Source organism: Nicotiana tabacum, chromosome 15 (assembly GCF_000715075.1).
Source record: "Nicotiana tabacum cultivar K326 chromosome 15, ASM71507v2, whole genome shotgun sequence".
Lineage (NCBI taxonomy): Eukaryota > Viridiplantae > Streptophyta > Magnoliopsida > Solanales > Solanaceae > Nicotiana > Nicotiana tabacum.
In genome coordinates this window covers 78959990-78977254 of record NC_134094.1, presented here as the reverse complement: position 1 = coordinate 78977254, position 17265 = coordinate 78959990, and the positions used below count along the sequence as shown (strand labels likewise).

Sequence of the window (17265 nt, the reverse complement as noted above, 5' to 3'; positions counted from 1 at the left end):
ACTTTCTTTACAATTATCTTTAACTTTGGATTTCATATCACTTGCTCAACCCAATATGCTAACATTATTATTCAACCTTTTCATCAATATGCAATTCGATAAGCTAATATTATTATTAAGGCCAAACATGTTGTATGAAAAAAGAAATTACTTATTAACCAAACATCAAACAATACTTTTAACGGAAAACATTTTCAATGACTTCTATATAGCCAAATACTCTAATTTGTGGTTATGTATATGATTCGTAGCAGATTCGATGTGGGGTTCAGCCACGACAACTCAAATCAGACTGTGCATTAACCAAAAGCAGTTAAGTTCGATTCTCAAATCACACCCTAAATCCAACTTGAAGCAAAATTGGATGTTCATAGAATTAAAATATCCTAAAAAAATAAGTAAACACAAGCAAATTCCAAAACTGGATAGTAATCTTCAAAATCTCTATTGCTGCAATAATTGCTTAAGCCAACCTGAAAGTACAAATGAAAATCAACTTAAACTTTGTAACCCCTGCTCTTTCTTCTTCCACGTGCCCTCTCAAACTTTCTTCCCTTTGAACGCACATATGGTTTGGTGTGGCTGTGTGGAACACCAGGTGCTGGACCAAAGTGCTTCACTGCTTCACGAGCATTCTTAGGACCTCTGAGGAGAAGCTGCACATTCACATACTAATATTAACACAAGACTTCGTATATTGACATTGAAGTCATTTCAGTAATCATGAGGAGACAGTGATGACTCTTCATTTTTAGAAGAAACACAAGAACGTATATCCATTTGCCATGTATGACAGGAGACACGAAACAAGCCGAAGTAGTTGGCTTGGTGTTTTCTTATACTTCCTCTTCCAACGTGGAAAGCATGGATAATATAATGCATTTGTAGCCACCAAGCATAAAATCAAACTTGCACAATTTAAGCATATATAACATGCACGCAACAAAGTATACCATGCATTTTATGAGTAGCATGAATTTTCACAATCAACAACCAACCATATTAAGTTCAAAAATTGAATGCTTGCACGGCCTTCTACAGTTCTACTCTGTAAGCACCTTATTAGGGCAAATTTAATTTACATCTTTGTTGCATCTGAAAAGCATTAAAAATAATTCTGCTGGTAAACTTTTAAATGCAATTAACAGTTTTAGTATTAAGTGACATAGCAAATTATTTAGAATCAAAGCGACACTTGACCAATTCAAAAATCAAATGAATACAAAAGAAAATTGTTTTGAGAGCACATCACATGTCTTTCTCTGTCACATGGATTTTCAAAACCAGCACTTACTCCAGTATGTAATGTAAATTGGAAATCCTGATGCTTGGGTAATACAATGGTCAAGTTGCAACACGCACATACAGCTTTTTTAAGTTTCAACTTTGTTAGCCCCATTTTTTGGCAATTTTAACTAACGGAATTTACTATATCTGAACAAAAGAAGTGTTCTTCTTGATGCCTAAGTAATTCATGCAAACGCTTCTATATCAAGTCACATGAAATAGGCAATCTTATAGAATCAAGATGAACATTCTCCATCTTCAAAATGAATATCTTTTTGAATAACTATTACTATATAAAACTAATTTGAGACATTCTCAGGCCTAATGAAATCAAGATAAGCTCGTCGGAAACTCTTAATAGACCCAATATCTTATAATGTGAAAAGTGCCAGTCACATCTAAAGAAACGGGAAACAAACCAAATATAATTCAGAACTCACTTTTTTTTACAAGTCATACACAACCCAGATTGATGCAATATAGCACCGCTCACGCTCGAAATTAAATTAATGAAGTCAAACAGTTGCATTAACCTTATTCCTTAAAATAAAGCAACTGTTTGCATTGGATAACATTTCTCCTTCCTGAATATTTCATGGGGAAAGCCTTCCCAAAGTTTGTCTCCCAAAAGAGAGAAATAAATTGAAAAGTAAGAAAGATGTTATCCTATAACATTGGAGCGCAACTCCATGGATTCAACTAGGAAAAGGCTCAAGCAGATAGGATTCTTTTCAGTTTTCTCTATGCACAGATAAAATCTTTGGAATCATAACAAGATTCCCAAGAAGAACTATGTGCAATAAGCAACGTAGTTATATTGACCAATCTAAGGCTACTATAGTGCATCAATATCTGAACACTAGTAGTGACATCAAAACTTATAACGTAACCAACTTTCCTAGGTTATAACTGAAACTTGATAGAAAATTACAATCAGAAGATAAAAGAGCAATAAGCTTAAGATTCAATACCGTGTTCTGACCAAGTGGGGCCCTAAGAGCAAGCTGATCAAATGTCAAACACTCTCCACCGGCCTTCTCAATCCTTGCCCTTGCAGTTTTTGTGAACTTTAAAGCACACACCTTCAGTGTCGGAACATCATAAGCCCTAACGTCATCCGTGATGGTACCGACAATGACAGCAATCTTATCCTCCTAAAACATAACATCAAAAAAAGTATCAACTTCAGTCCATAAAATAAATTTGAACGCCAACACATACACGCAAAAAGGAGAAGAAATGCACCTTTCCTTTGGCATAAGATATCAACCTCGAAAGGGAAAGGGGTGGTTTGTTGGTCTTGCTCATAAATAGCCGCTTAAGAATCACAGCATTGAACTTGCTTCCGGTCCTCCGCACCAAAAATCGGTAAAGCTATTAACATACAACAAAATCCACTAGTAAAACATTTGACAAGATTTGAGGGGAAAAAACAATAGAGAAAGTTAGAGGGATCAAACCTTGACAAGGAGTTTCAAGTAAACATCGTCAGACTTAGGCGCTGTGCGCTTCGTCTTCTTGCTCTTACCTCCCGCTTTCAGATCTATCCCCTGCTCACCAAAAAAACATTGGTTCTTTATGTAAATAACAGAAAATTGATTCTTACTTCTTAACCTACTATCATGAGAAGAAAATAAGAAGATACATGTAGTAAGTAAACACAATATGATAATCCGATTGACTAAAAGTGTGGTTTACCATTTTAAAATTTTGCAAACATGTATTGGGTTTGGTCTAATTAGAAAGAGAGGAAAGAATATCTAACCATTTGATTCCGTCAGAGAACGCCAACGTGAGGAGGTCGCTGCTGGAGAAAGATATGGCCGAGTAGCAAGTTAGCAGCTTAGGGTTTGACAGGAATTTAAACAAGAAGCTGATCTCAATTTGGGCTTTTTCTTTTTCTTTTGCTTTTTCATACAGCCCATTATGAGGAATTTGGGCTTAAAGCCCAGGTCGCCGATAAAATGAGTCTTATAAATTAGAGTAAACTACACAATCTGCCTATCAAGCCTAAAGTAATTAATCACGAGGATTTTACATAGAATGCAACCTCTTTAAGACTTACTAGTTTCTTGGCGTATGCCGAATCATATAATGCACGAGTTTATACACTACTATCAATATTATTAAAATAAAACTTTTAATAAATATACTTCAAAGGATAAAGTACATGTTTCTATGATCAATATGAATTATCGTACGATGACTTGTTTGCCGGGGTAAATAACCTTGGATATCATTTCAACCTATGAAGATGAACAATCACAGTTTAATTAGATATATACATGTGATTGTTTTTTTATTTTTTATTTTTATGCGGTACAAACATGTAATGAAGCTTATCTCAAACTTCCTTATATTCTTTATTATGTTCCTTTCATCCGTTTCGATTGCTATATCATGACCATAACTATTAATACACCATTCACACTATAAGTATATCACATGATATGAACAATCCTTAATCATATTCATTGTCACTCATCCAAAGACCTTTAAACTCCTTATTAATCTCTATCTAGTAATAGAGAAATGATTCACCTTTATTTTGTCAAAGAACAAAGAGGTTCTCTATCAAGATAAAAATCAAAAGAGATAAAATGATTTTTTGGTGTTTAATTTTTTAAAAAAAAAATTAAAGCGAGGACAGGTGGTTATTTATTTTTTAAGTATATATGAAGTGTTGACCAAGATCATTACATTTCATTTTTTAAAGCAACTTACTGTCATTCTTCCATTACAACTCTAATCTATTTTAGCCAGGAGGATAGAGATGTGACTTGAAGTCACAAAATTCTTACATGCTCTAATAAATATTCAATTGTGTGACAATCTTATCTAAAAACTTAAATTATTAGAGATCACACTTGTAATTTCTTAAATTACTCTTTATATTATTGGATTAATACTATAGATTAGCCTCTATATGTAGAGCCTGAAGGTTTCACATCTATACATGATGAGGCACGAATGCACACAATTGTGATGTTTGTTATGAAAATAATAGGATAGAACCAAAATCTATGATCGAGTTCTGAACAAAAATGCTGGCAAATATAATGTTAATATTAGAGTCTTATGACAATTGAATGTACTAAAATGGTTATTTGTTCCTATACAAAAGAAATTCAGATAGTAAGAAGAATGAACATAATCAAAATGGTACAAAAACTCTTTAATACAGGATGTTATGTTTAACCTAGCAAGAAAATATTGAAAAGAAAAAGTTCAAGAATCTGATAGCAAGAATATAAATGACATGTTTTTGTTTAAAAGGTTTTCTGATTAAGATCCCAATGAGATTATATTATTCATCTCGTCACTCTTTCTAATTACTTGTCACGACCCAAAATCCGACTAGTCGTGATGGCACCTAACTCAACTCGCTAGGTAAGCCAATTATCAACTATCCAATTCCAATGAATTTAGTAAGGCAATTAATTAAAAGAAATATATAAAACCAATACATTTCCCAAGAACTGGTAGTACAAATCATGAGCTTCTAAGAATAGAGTTTACAAAGCTGGTATAAAATAAATACATCATCTGTTTGAAAAGTACATAAACAGAGTTTTATGAATCTAAGGCTACCATGAACAAGAGGCAGCTACAATCGGAACGCAGGTACACCTTCAGATCCAGCTCCCGACGAACGCAGCAACATCAGCAGCCAACATCTGCACGCAAGGTGCAGAAGTGTAGTATGAGTACAACCGACCCCATATACTCAATAAGTAACAAACCTAACCTTAGGTTGAAAGTAGTGACGAGCTTGTACCAAGGTCAGAGTCCAACTCCAATAACCAACAACAGTTCATAACCACATAAAGCAACTAATGAAAGAAGTAACCCAAGGAATAAATGCTCAGCTAAATCATGATTTTCAAAAATAGTTTTGCCTTTCAAGTGTATCAGTGAAAGTCCCAAGTTATTTACCGAAGTTGCCAAAAATACGAATAAGTTTGAAAACAGTAATGTTTCCCAAAAATCCTTTCAACAATGATAAGATATTTTATTTTCTTTCCAGATAGCCAGTAAAAAAATACATCACTATGCCTGTAGGCTAATATGTGTGAGAAGTCATGAATGACGTGATACCGTACAGTGTGAGAAAAATACATCTATATGTCTGTATGTCATTCCCATAAATCTATTCTACGAGAAGTGAGGGGACTATCTGTGTACGGGTAAAATCGGGGATGAAGTTACCCCCGATTTTTCGATGAAGAAACGACAGATCACACGGTTTAATGATGGCTCAGGCAAAGTTGAGGGTTCCCACAGATCAGAGTCAGGAAGGGCGAACGACACACCAAGAATCGAGCATGACCAAATATGGAAAAATTGAGCTCAAACAAAACAAGGAGTCGAAGTTAAAGGGACAATGGTTACGAGAAGCCGGAATATCCGCCATCAACCGGATATTACGGTGCGGATCGTATTTTACTAAATAAAAAGATTTTTACCTTATTTAGACTTGTACTAGGGTTGAAACTCCCCTGCTATATAAAGGGGAGAACCTTTTTCATTTTTTCACTACTTTTAGAGCGAATTTCAAAACGATAAATTTTACTTTTGTCTTCTAGATATTGTTCAAGGTATTCTTCAGCTGTTCATTTCTTAGATGTAACCGAGATCATCTCGAGGGCTTGATCGAAGCCGGTTCCCAGCATTCAAAACTAACGCCAGGCTTAATTATTATATCGCCTTGTTTTTCTTTAATTCAATTATTTGTTGTTCTTAGATCATTCGTATTAAATTAAATCATGTATCCTTTAAACCGCGTATAAATTTAATTGTTACTCATTTTAAGGGTAAACACTACTTATTGTGTCAACTCACATAACGGAATGCTAGAACTCAGAATGACAAATTGGGTCATTATAGCTTACCTAAGTATGGTGAAGTGAATGTTACGAACTGTAGAATATTTTATATGACTTCTATTGGGAACATAAGTTGACTCATACCCGAGTCGAAGGGTGAGTTATGGGTGAAAGAAGCTTCACAATAGGACATGGAGAACTAGGAAGTATTTCTTAACTTCTATGGTCGTTATTCAGTCTCAGTGAGTTACCTTATTATGCTAAGTAATAAATCTTCTCTAGATGTTGCAGACTTAGCTAGCATTTGGCCATAGATTTTTAAATTTATTTTGAAAAATCTGATTTGGATGAAATTTGGTTTGAAGATGAAAATGTATTTGGACATCAGTTTTCAAAACATATTTCACTTTTTTTTTTAAAAACATGAAACATGACTTATATCCACAAGTTCTAAAAACTATCACAAATACCTAACAGTACCTTCATCAATAATATTCATTATATTATCACAAATCATAGTCCTGAACAAAAATAAATTTAGTACAAAATTATTATTTTTATAATTAACTACATAATATACTATCAGATGACCAAGAAGACGAAACAACATTGTTATAAAATAATAAATGGTGGCTCTTTTATAAAATATAAAAGTTTGGGGTAATTTTTAAAAACTTAAATAGTAATATTTTGGGCCAAAAGAGCTGGTTTTGGGATTTGGATTTTGGGTTTTGAAAATTTGCCAAAATATGGATAAAATTTATGAACAAACATGTATTTGCCAAAACAAATTTGGAAATTTTTTGACAAAATCTATGACCAAACGGGTCCTTACTTTGAGGCACAGTCTTGCTACCTAAATATCATTTATCCTATGGTTAGCTATGCAGGCGTATAGGGTGAAATATAATATGACATGTAGTCATCTAAAGGGAGGACACGTGAAATCCAAGACGGGGATGGCCAAACATTCGACATCCTGAGGAAGCATAACATGAAACTTAATCCCGAGAAGTGTGCGTTCGAGGTTAGTTCTGGTAAGTTTCTAGGGTTTCTGGTCTCACAAAGGGGAATTGAGGTAAACCCCGACAAAATCAAGGCCATAGAGGATATCCCGGATCAATTGTCAAACGTAAAGGAAGTCCAAAAGCTCACAGGAAGATTAGCAGCTTTGAGCAGGTTCATTTCCCGATCATCAGAAAAATGTCATCGCTTCTTCACACTGCTCAAAAAGAAGAAGAATTTCGAATGGACACCAGAGTAGCAGCAGGCTCTGAGGCATCTGAAGAAGTACTTATCGAGCCCTTCATTTCTCTCAAAACCAAAAGAAGGTGAAACATTGCTAGTCTACCTCGCGGTTTCAGAAGTTGCGGTAAGTGCGGTTTTAGTCCGGGAGGATGAAGGTACGCAATTTTCATTTATTACGTCAGCAAAATTTTAACGGGAGCAGAAACTCGCTACCCACATTTGGAAAAACTGGCCTTTGCTCTCGTAGTCGCCGCTCGAAAGTTGAGACCCTACTTCCAATGTCACCCGATAGTTGTGGTGACTACTTTTTCTTTGCAAAACATCCTCCATAAACCCGAGCTCTCGGGCAGATTAGCCAAATGGGCCGTTGAAATGAGTGAGTTCGTCATAAAATACAAACCAAGGACTGCAATTAATTCGCAAGTTTTGGCTGACTTCTAGGCCGATTTCAGTCCGGGGCTGATGCCTCTGGCAACTAAGGAGGTAGTAATGGTGTCGGAATCGACATAGGGGGTCTGGACCTTATTTACAAATTGATCTTTCAACGTAAAGGGGTCTGGACTCGGAATAGTCTTAATCACGCCTTCGGGGTAAACCCTAAGGCAAGCCATCAGAACGATCCTTTTAACTAATAATGAAGCAAAGTATGAAGCTTTGATTGCGGGGCTCGAATTGTCCCAGGGACTTGATTCCGAGGTTATCAAAATTAAATGTGACTCGCAGCTGATAGTAAATCAGGTCTACGGGATCTTTGATACCAAAGAAGAACATATGCAACCATACGTGGTAAAGGTCTAGGCTCTTTTGGCACGATTCCGGGAGTGGTCAATTACTCACATCCCGAGGGAGGATAACGCAGAAGCGGATGCATTAGCAAACTTAAGATCATCGATGGAAATAAAGGAATCAGAATCTGGAACGGTAGTAAAATTGATGAGCTCAGTTCTAGATACGGATGGTTATTATGAGGTAAATTCGACTAGTGTGTTCTGGGATTGGAGAAATGAAATAATCAACTATTTCGAGCACGGGAAGTTGCCCAAAGACCCAAAATCATCACGGGCATTACGCACCAAAGCTGCACATTATAGCTTCAAGAGAGGCCAATTGTATAGAAAATCCTTCCAAGGCCCGATGCTTAGGAGTGTCAGAAGCTAATTATGTCATGAGAGAAGTCCATGAAGGGATTTGCGGTAATCACTCGGGCGCAGATTCTTTGGTGCTGAAGTTGGTACGGGCAGGATATTACTGGCCTCGCATGGAACAAGACACCAAAGACTTCGTTCAAAAATGTGATAAGTGACAATGCTACGCACCATTAGTATACCAGCTAGCAGAACCCTTACATTCGGTTCTGTCCTCATGGCCGTTCATGAAATGGGGGATGGACATCGTCGAACTGCTACCACGGGCTCCCGAAAAGGTAAGATTTCTTTTAATCTTGACTGACTATTTTTCTAAATGGGTGGAGGCAGGTCCTTATCAGAAGATCGGAGAATGTGAAGTGGTCGATTTTCTGTGGGAAAATATAATTTGTAGGTTTGAAATATCAAAAGAGATAGCATGCGATAATGGGCCACAGTTTATCGGTGCAAAAGTTACAAAATTCCTTAAAGATTTGAAGATAAAGAGGATCATATCTCCTTATCATCCAAGCACAAACGGTTAGGCGAAGTCAAAAAACAAAGTGATTATTCAAAACCTCAAGAAAAGGTTGGAAGCAGTAAAAGGCAAATAGCCCGAAGAATTGCCCGAAGTTCTATGGGCCTACCGAACAACGGCCAAATCGAGTACATGAGAGACTCTTTTTTCCCTTGTGTACGATGCTGGAACCCTAATCTCGGTGGAAGTATGCGAACCCACTTTGAGATATTTTCGGGCAGATGAAGAATCAAGCAATGAAGCGATGCTAATCAACTTGGAATTGCTTGAGGAACGCAGGGACTTGGCACATGTAAGAATGGTAGCTCAAAAGTAGAGAATGGAATGATATTATAATCGAAGAGCCAACTTCCGTTATTTCAAAGTAGGAGACTTGGTTCTGAGAAAAGTAACCCAAAATACCCGGGAGCTCAACGCGGGGAAGCTAGGTCCAACGTGGGAAGGTCCCTACCGGATTTTAGCTATCACTGGGAAAGGTTCATACTGTCATGACCCAACTGGAGGGTCATGACTAGCACCCGGGCCATACTTGCCGAGCACCAATGTACATTTTATCTAACCTTCCTTATTATCTTTAAGGGCCGACAAGATCAATATAAATAGTAGACATGGATCATGAACATCCAACAATGAAAGATAATGTCATGAACATACATAACATGGGACTACAAGACTGTCAAGAAACTATATATAAGGTACGAGCTACCATGCTGCCATGAAAGACTATACAACAAAAATCAGCCGACAAGGCATTCCAAACCATACATAAGTCGACACCTGTCTATGAGCCTCTAAAGAAACCTAAGTGCTACAACATTGCCGGAACAGGGCCCTGACATACCCATAATGTCTATAACAAAAATGCATACCAAGACCACGGCAAGTCCGGAGAAGGGATCTCGCCAATAACCGCTGAACTGGACAGCCTACTGTGGTGGGGGAGCTGCGTCTACCTATCTATCAGGACCTGCAGCATGACATGCAGCGTCCATAAATAAAAAGGACGTCAGTACGAATAAAGTACTGAGTATGTAAGGCAGAAAAGCATAAGTAAGAACTGTAATGTAAACAGGGATAGAGAATATACAACCTGTGACATCTGGGTACCTCTGAGGACTACTGACATGAAATACATGATACATACATATATATATATAAACTTTTAAAACATACACCTTTGTGGGCATCACCATCATCATATCGTACCCGGCCGTAATAGGCTCGGTAAAACGTACCCGGCCATCATAGGGCTCGGTAGAATCGTACCCGGCCACGTGGAGCTCGGTAAAACCCAACTGATCAGTGGTTGCACAATAGGTGCCATACCCGGCCGACTATAACGCAGCTCGGTAGAGTAAAATAGATACATATATATGATGCATGCTGGACTCATTGGAATCACATTTTGAACCTTTCGGAGTGACGTAAGGTCGGTATCCTTCGTACACGTTATTAGGATTAATTCTTCATCAAGAATCTTATAAGAATCAGGAACTACCTACAACATTGATAATATAAGAATAAGAGAAGTAACATCAATATCAATTGTTTCATAAGAAGGGCAGCAATGTAAGTACTGCTAGCTTCTAAGAGTAGAGTATCTTTGGGAGCTCGTTCATTAAATTATGTACAATCGGAGTCATGCAAAAGAATGAAGGGGATAGCCTCACATACCTTGTATATACTTCCCAACCTCAAGCTATGCAAATGTCACGACTCCTTAGTCTACAATAAGACAAATGACACTATCATTATCGTTTAAGCGTCGTAACTATTATGTATCGACCGCAACCTATTTTACGATGAAACGAACAGCACCTCCCCTATTTATATGACTTCCCACAAGTTAATAAAATCACCAAACATCCCAAACAACATCATTAATAATCATATTGAGCCTCCAAAACAGTCCACCAACCAACAACATTACTACCAAGCCTTTCGATATATATTTCACAAGTTCTAGCTTCAACGACTTAGCCGCAACTTGAATAATTTTAAATATATATAGAGTAAGAGGTTCCTTACCTTTAAACAGAAAGAACAACTCCAATTTGACCTTAATTTTCCACGAATTATCCCTCCAATTCCGCCACAAGAACAAGGAAGCGAAACTAGCAATTAATTCGGGTTTTTCGGCACTAGAATTACTTTAGAAGACTTGAAATCACCTAGGGTTGATATTAAAAACTTTAAGGTATATTTTCAGAACATAAAACACTTAAAACAACCTCCCACACGAGCTGGAACAACACAAAAATCAGCAACAACAAGAAGAACAAGAAACTTACTAGCGCCACGGGATTCCCGACACTTGATTTGTGTTGTTTGCCCTTTGTTTGGGTCTTGGATCATGAGAGAACCTTGAGAGAGTGTTTTTAGGGTTCTAAGGTCTGAATATACTGAAAAATAATGACTTAAAACGGGGTTGAGGTATCTTATATATATCCATATGTCTTAAACCGCCTTTGTGGGCCCCATAGAGAGCAGCTTGGCACACTCTCGCGAAAACGCGAATATCTCTCTATTCCGAGATCTTATCGACAAACGGTTTAATGCGTTGGAAACTAGACTCATAGATCTTAAATTTGATAGGTAGATCACCCCATAATTCCAAGCACATTGGGAGAAAAATGCAGTAACATTTGACCTAAAGTTTAAGTAAAATTAAAAACCTAAGTTGCGACAACTTTTATCGACTTTTGTTTCATAACTCGCTTGACTTCAAGACTTATGATATGGATATTATATGATTCAAATACATTAAAACAAGACCTCTTGGGACAGTTAATCACCTCTAGTATTACCCGAAAATACGGGTTACAACATCCTTAATTCGTTTAACTTCTAATACTTGTTAATCACTCTTATACACCCTTGTATCGTTTAAGACCAATAGGATTAACTTCTTATCATCTCAAAGATAATCTCTTCTTGGATTTACATCGACTAACTTACGGCGTGATCTAAGGTACGCGAATTTGGGTTGTAACACCCTCTCCTCCTTAGGAACATTCTTCCTCGAATGTAAGGGTTTATGGGGTGTCTAACTCATCGTGGATTCCGACGGAGATTTCCGGCTGAGTTTCCCCTATAAAATGGACACTAGCCAAACTTGCAAGCATTTAAACCCAACCTATGGCCTTACAAGACTATACAAAGCATTATGGATATGTACATTATCTGCATATCACCATTTTGTATAAAAAAAAAGAGTATTCACAAGCTATTACTTATCTCATAGAGTCGTTTCACCTTATAATGCGTCCTTCTTTCCCCCGTCATCCTCGTTATCTTCACTATAGAATAGGTAAGGGTATTTAGACTTCATCTCCTCTTCTGCTTCCCATGTCATTTCTTCTATATTCTTGTTCCTCCATAATACTTTGACGGAAGCTACATCCTTTGTTCTCAACTTGCGGACTTGTCGATCTAATATAGCCACTGGCACTTCATCATATGATAGATCCTTTGTAACTTGTACATCTTTGATAGGGACGACCCGAGAAGGGTCTCCAATACATTTCCTCAACATAGATACATGAAATACCGGGTGGACAAATTCCAATTCGGATGGCAATTCTAACTCATAAGCAACCTGTCCAATTCGTCGAAGAATTTTGTACGGCCCAATATACCGCGGACTCAACTTACCCTTCTTCCCAAAACGTATAACACCCTTCATCGGCGAGATTTTTAGGAAAACCCAATCACCAACCTCAAATTTCAGATCATGACGTCGAACATCGGAATAAGACTTTTGCCTGCTTTGTGCCGTCCTCAGTCGCTCTTGTATCACTTTCACCTTCTCAATGGCTTGGTGAATCAAATCTGGCCCATATAATTCTGTCTCATCGACTTCGAACCATCTAACTGGTGATCTACATCTCCTCCCGTACAGTGCCTCATACGGGGCCATTTTAATACTAGAATGGTAGCTATTATTGTAGGCGAATTCTATAAGTGCCAGATGGTCATCCCTATTCCACTTGAAATCTAGAACACATGCTCGTAGCATATCTTCAAGCGTCTGAATGGTACGTTCATCCTGTCCGTCAGTCTGCGGATGGAATGCAGTGCTGAGATTTACTTGTTTGCCTAAACCATTATGAAAAGACCTCCAAAAGTTAGCCGTAAATTGAGCTCCTCGGTGTGATATAATAGATACCGGCACACCATGAAGCCTAACAATCTCCTTGATATACAACTTTGCATAATCTTCAGCCGTGTAAGTTGTCTTAACTGGCAGAAAATGGGCAGATTTTGTAAGTCGATCAACTATCACCCAGATGGAGTCAAACTTATGATAAGAGCGAGGTGATCCAATAATGAAGTCCATATTAATCACCTCCTATTTCCAGGTCGGAATCTCTATATTCTGAATCAATCCACTAGGTTTCTGATGCTCGATCTTTACTTGTTGACAATTAGGACACTGGGCTACAAATTCTGCAATAGACTTCTTCATGTTATCCCACCAATACTGCTCCTTAACGTCATGATACATCTTTGTCGAGCCAGGATAGATAGAATATCGGGACTGATGAATCTCAATCATAATCTTCTCTCGCAACCCTGCCACACTAGGCACACATAATCGGCCCTGGTATCTCAGTGTCCCATCTCCTCCGATCTTGAAAGCTGTAATCTTACACTGCTGAATTCCCTCTCTCAATCTTACTAAGGTAGGATCTTCATATTGCCGTGCTTTTACCTCGGCTACCAAAGATGATTCTGCTGTATTTTGTACAGTAACACCTCCGTCATCAGAGTCCAACAATCTGATTCTCATATTGGCCAGCTGGTGAAGCTCTTTGGTCAACCCTTGTCTACCTGCCTCAATATGTATTAAGCTTCCCATTGACTTACGGCTGAGAGCGTCTGCCACAACATTGGCTTTACTGGGATGGTACAATATCTCGACATCGTAGTCTTTCAGTAATTCAAGCCACCTACGCTGCCTCAAATTCAACTCCTTCTGCTTGAAGATGTATTGTAAACTCTTGTGATCTGTGTAGATGTCAACATGGACGCCGTATAAGTAGTGCCGCCATATCTTCAAAGCATATATTACTGCAGCCAATTCCAAATCATGAGTCGGGTAATTCTTTTCATGCTTCTTCAATTGTCTTGATGCATAAGCAATCACCTTCCCATGTTTCATCAATACGCACTCCAAACCTATACCTGAGGCATCACAATATACCACATAACCTTCTGTTCCTTCTGGGAGAGTGAGCACTGGCGTGGATGTCAATCGATTCTTTAGCTCCTGAAAACTATGTTCACAAGCATCAGACCACTGGAACTTGGTAGCTTTCTGTGTTAACTTAGTCAATGGTGCTGATATAGAGGAAAACCCTTCTACAAACCGCCTATAATATCCTGCTAGCCCCAGGAAGCTGCGGACTTCTGACGGTGTTGTAGGTCTCGGCCAATTCTTCACTGCATCGATCTTCTGAGTGTCGACACTATTACCCTCATCAGATATCACATGGCCAAGGAATGCTACTGAGTTCAGCCAGAATTCACATTTAGAGAGCTTAGCATATAACTTATGATCCTGAAGGGTCTGTAATACTATCCGTAAGTGGCCCGCATGTTCCGCCTCCGAACGAGAATACACCAGAATGTCATCAATGAATACGGTCACGAACACATCAAGATAGGGCCTGAATACACTATTCATGAGATCCATAAAAGTTGTTGGGGCATTTGTTAGCCCGAACGACATCACCAAGAACTCAAAATGCCCATATCTTGTCCGGAAGGCCGTCTTTGGAATATCCTTCTCCTTAACCCTCACCTGATGATACCCTAAACGCAAGTCAATCTTGGAGAAATACTTGGCACCATGGAGTTGGTCAAACAGGTCATCAATCCTTGGAAGTGGATACTTGTTCTTTATTGTAAACTTATTCAACTGTCGATAATCGATACACATCCTTAACGACCCATCTTTCTTCCGCACGAACAAGACTGGCGCACCCCAAGGTGAAGTGCTAGGCCTAATGAAACCCTTATCCAGCAAGTCCTTCAACTGCGCCTTCAACTCTCGTAACTCTGTCGGGGCCATCCAGTATGGAGGGATAGAGATCGGTTGAGTGTCAGGAAATACATCAATGCTAAACTCAATCTCCCTTTCAGGAGGAAGGCCTGGGAGTTCATCTGGGAAAACATCTGGAAATTCATTGACCACGGGGATTAATTGTAGAGTAGGCAGCTTTGCCTTCGCATCCCTAACGCAAACAAGATGATAAATGTAACCTTTTGAGATCATCTTCCTTGCCTTAAGATAGGAAATAAACCTACCTTTCGGCGTAGCAATGTTCCCCTTCCATTCAATGGCGGGTTCACCAGGAAACTGAAACCTAACTATCTTCGTACGATAGTCAACATTTGCATAGCATGAGGCCAACCAGTCCATTCCTATTATCACATCGAAATCAACCATTTCTAACTCAAATAAATTTGCCGAGGTTTGATGACTACAAATCATCACAGTGCGACCTTTATATACCCTTCTAGCAATCACAGAATCTCCTATCGGAGTGGATACTGCAAGTGGTTTACTTATCAATTCAGGTTCAATGCCAAACTTATTAGCCACAAAGGGTGTAACATATGATAAGGTAGATCCTGGATTAATTAGCGCATATACATCATAAGAAAACATAGACAATATACCTGTAATAACATCCGGAGACGACTCGAGATCTTGTCAACCTGCTAGAGCATAGGTTCGATTTTGAGCACCACTCGAACTCGGCACTGTACCTCTACCTCTACCACGACCTGTCGAATGTTGAAAACCTTGTGCTGGAGATCAAACTGGTGAGGAAGAACCAGACATAGATCCAGTCAGCTAAGCCATACCACCACCTCCTCTGTTAGGACAATCCCGCATCATATGGCCAGGCTGTCTGCAAGAATAGCACGCATCGGAACCTCGACGGCACAGTCCAAAGTGGGCCTTGCCGCACTGATCACAATGAGGTGTTGGGGGTCTCGTCTAACTAGTATCTCTATGAAATTGTGAGCCTGATGCCCTCGAACTCTGACCTGAACCAGAATAGGTAAATCGATCATACCGAGGCCTCTAAAACTGTAGAGGAGAACTAGCTACAGGGGGCGCCGAACTCCTCGAAGACTGGGGTCTGATACTGCCTCTGAACTCATCAGAATACCCTGCAAATCTCGCCCTCTTATGCTGGCCCCTATCCTGCTCCCTATCTGCCCTTTGCTGGCGCTTACGATCCTCTAGGGTCTGGGCATAAGCCTGAATATGGGAAATATCCATGCCCTCTACCAAGGAGGCTGTTGTGCACTCATTTATCAGATGTGGTCCCAACCCGTTCACGAACAGATGCACCCTATCACTCATCTCGGCCACCATATGGGGAGCATACCTTGCTAAAGAATCAAACTGTATACTATACTCTCGTACACTCATATTACCCTGTCGAAGGTTCAAGAACTTATCAGCTCTAGCTCGTCGTATCTCAACTGGCAAGTAGTGACGAAGAAAGGCCTCAGAAAATTCCTTCCACACGGCTGGAGGAGCGTTCGGACCCCTAGATCTCTCCCAACTATCATACCAGAAAACCGCTAAATCTCGTAACCGATAAGAAGCCAACTCCGCTGCCTCCGTATCACTAGCATGCATAACCCACAATGTACGATGAACCTGATCAATAAATGTTTGCGGGTCCTCCTTGGGGTCTGATCCGGTAAACACTGGAGGGTCTAGATTAATAAAATCACGAACTCTCACACTAACCGGTTTATCAGCAGCACCGGTATTCTGCCTCTGAGCCTGAGCAGCTACCAAGCTAGTCAACAATTGCACCGCACTGCGCATATCGTGGTCTGTAGTGCCAGACGGAGGAACTGGATGTACTGGGTGCCTCCTAATATCCTCTGGAGGAGACGGAGAGGTATGAGACGGCATCTTACTCTGAGCCTCACTTTGGCCTGCTCTGGCTGGAGGCACCTGAATGTTACCCTCTCCCACAGCTGTATCAAGCCATTTACTAATCGCTTACTTCCTAGTCGAAGGCATCGCTGAAAGAAAACAAGGTGAATATTAGATATGAACACTTACGACTCAACTCTACGCACGATCTAGATTTAGGAAGAAGGTAACAACCCTAGATGTCATGTAGCCTCCTGATTATAAATGTGGCGCGCTACACATCCATAATCAAAACTCTACTAGACACGGCTCATAGACAACCCCTAG

The 17265-nt window shown here is 39.2% G+C and overlaps 1 protein-coding gene across 1 annotated transcript; it reads right to left on the bottom strand.

The window, feature by feature from the left end:
* Positions 1-277: 277 nt before the first annotated feature.
* LOC107830489 (large ribosomal subunit protein eL18y) lies at positions 278-3186 on the bottom strand. The gene is made up of 5 exons (XM_016658058.2): positions 3053-3186; positions 2748-2837; positions 2533-2661; positions 2259-2441; positions 278-656 (listed from the first exon to the last, which is right to left on the bottom strand). Exons 1-5 carry the CDS (start codon positions 3053-3055, stop codon positions 498-500), a joined length of 564 nt encoding a protein of 187 aa, XP_016513544.1. The 5' UTR covers positions 3056-3186; the 3' UTR covers positions 278-497.
* Positions 3187-17265: the final 14079 nt, after the last annotated feature.

Excerpts from the sequence above, each read along its gene's own strand:
- LOC107830489 (XM_016658058.2), bottom strand. Across the intron at positions 2,662-2,747 it reads ACTTGAAACTCCTTGTCAAG|CTTTACCGATTTTTGGTGCG; the intron begins GTTTGATCCCTC and ends GTATGTTAATAG. Across the intron at positions 657-2,258 it reads CCCCACTTGGTCAGAACACG|CTTCTCCTCAGAGGTCCTAA; the intron begins GTATTGAATCTT and ends GTGAATGTGCAG.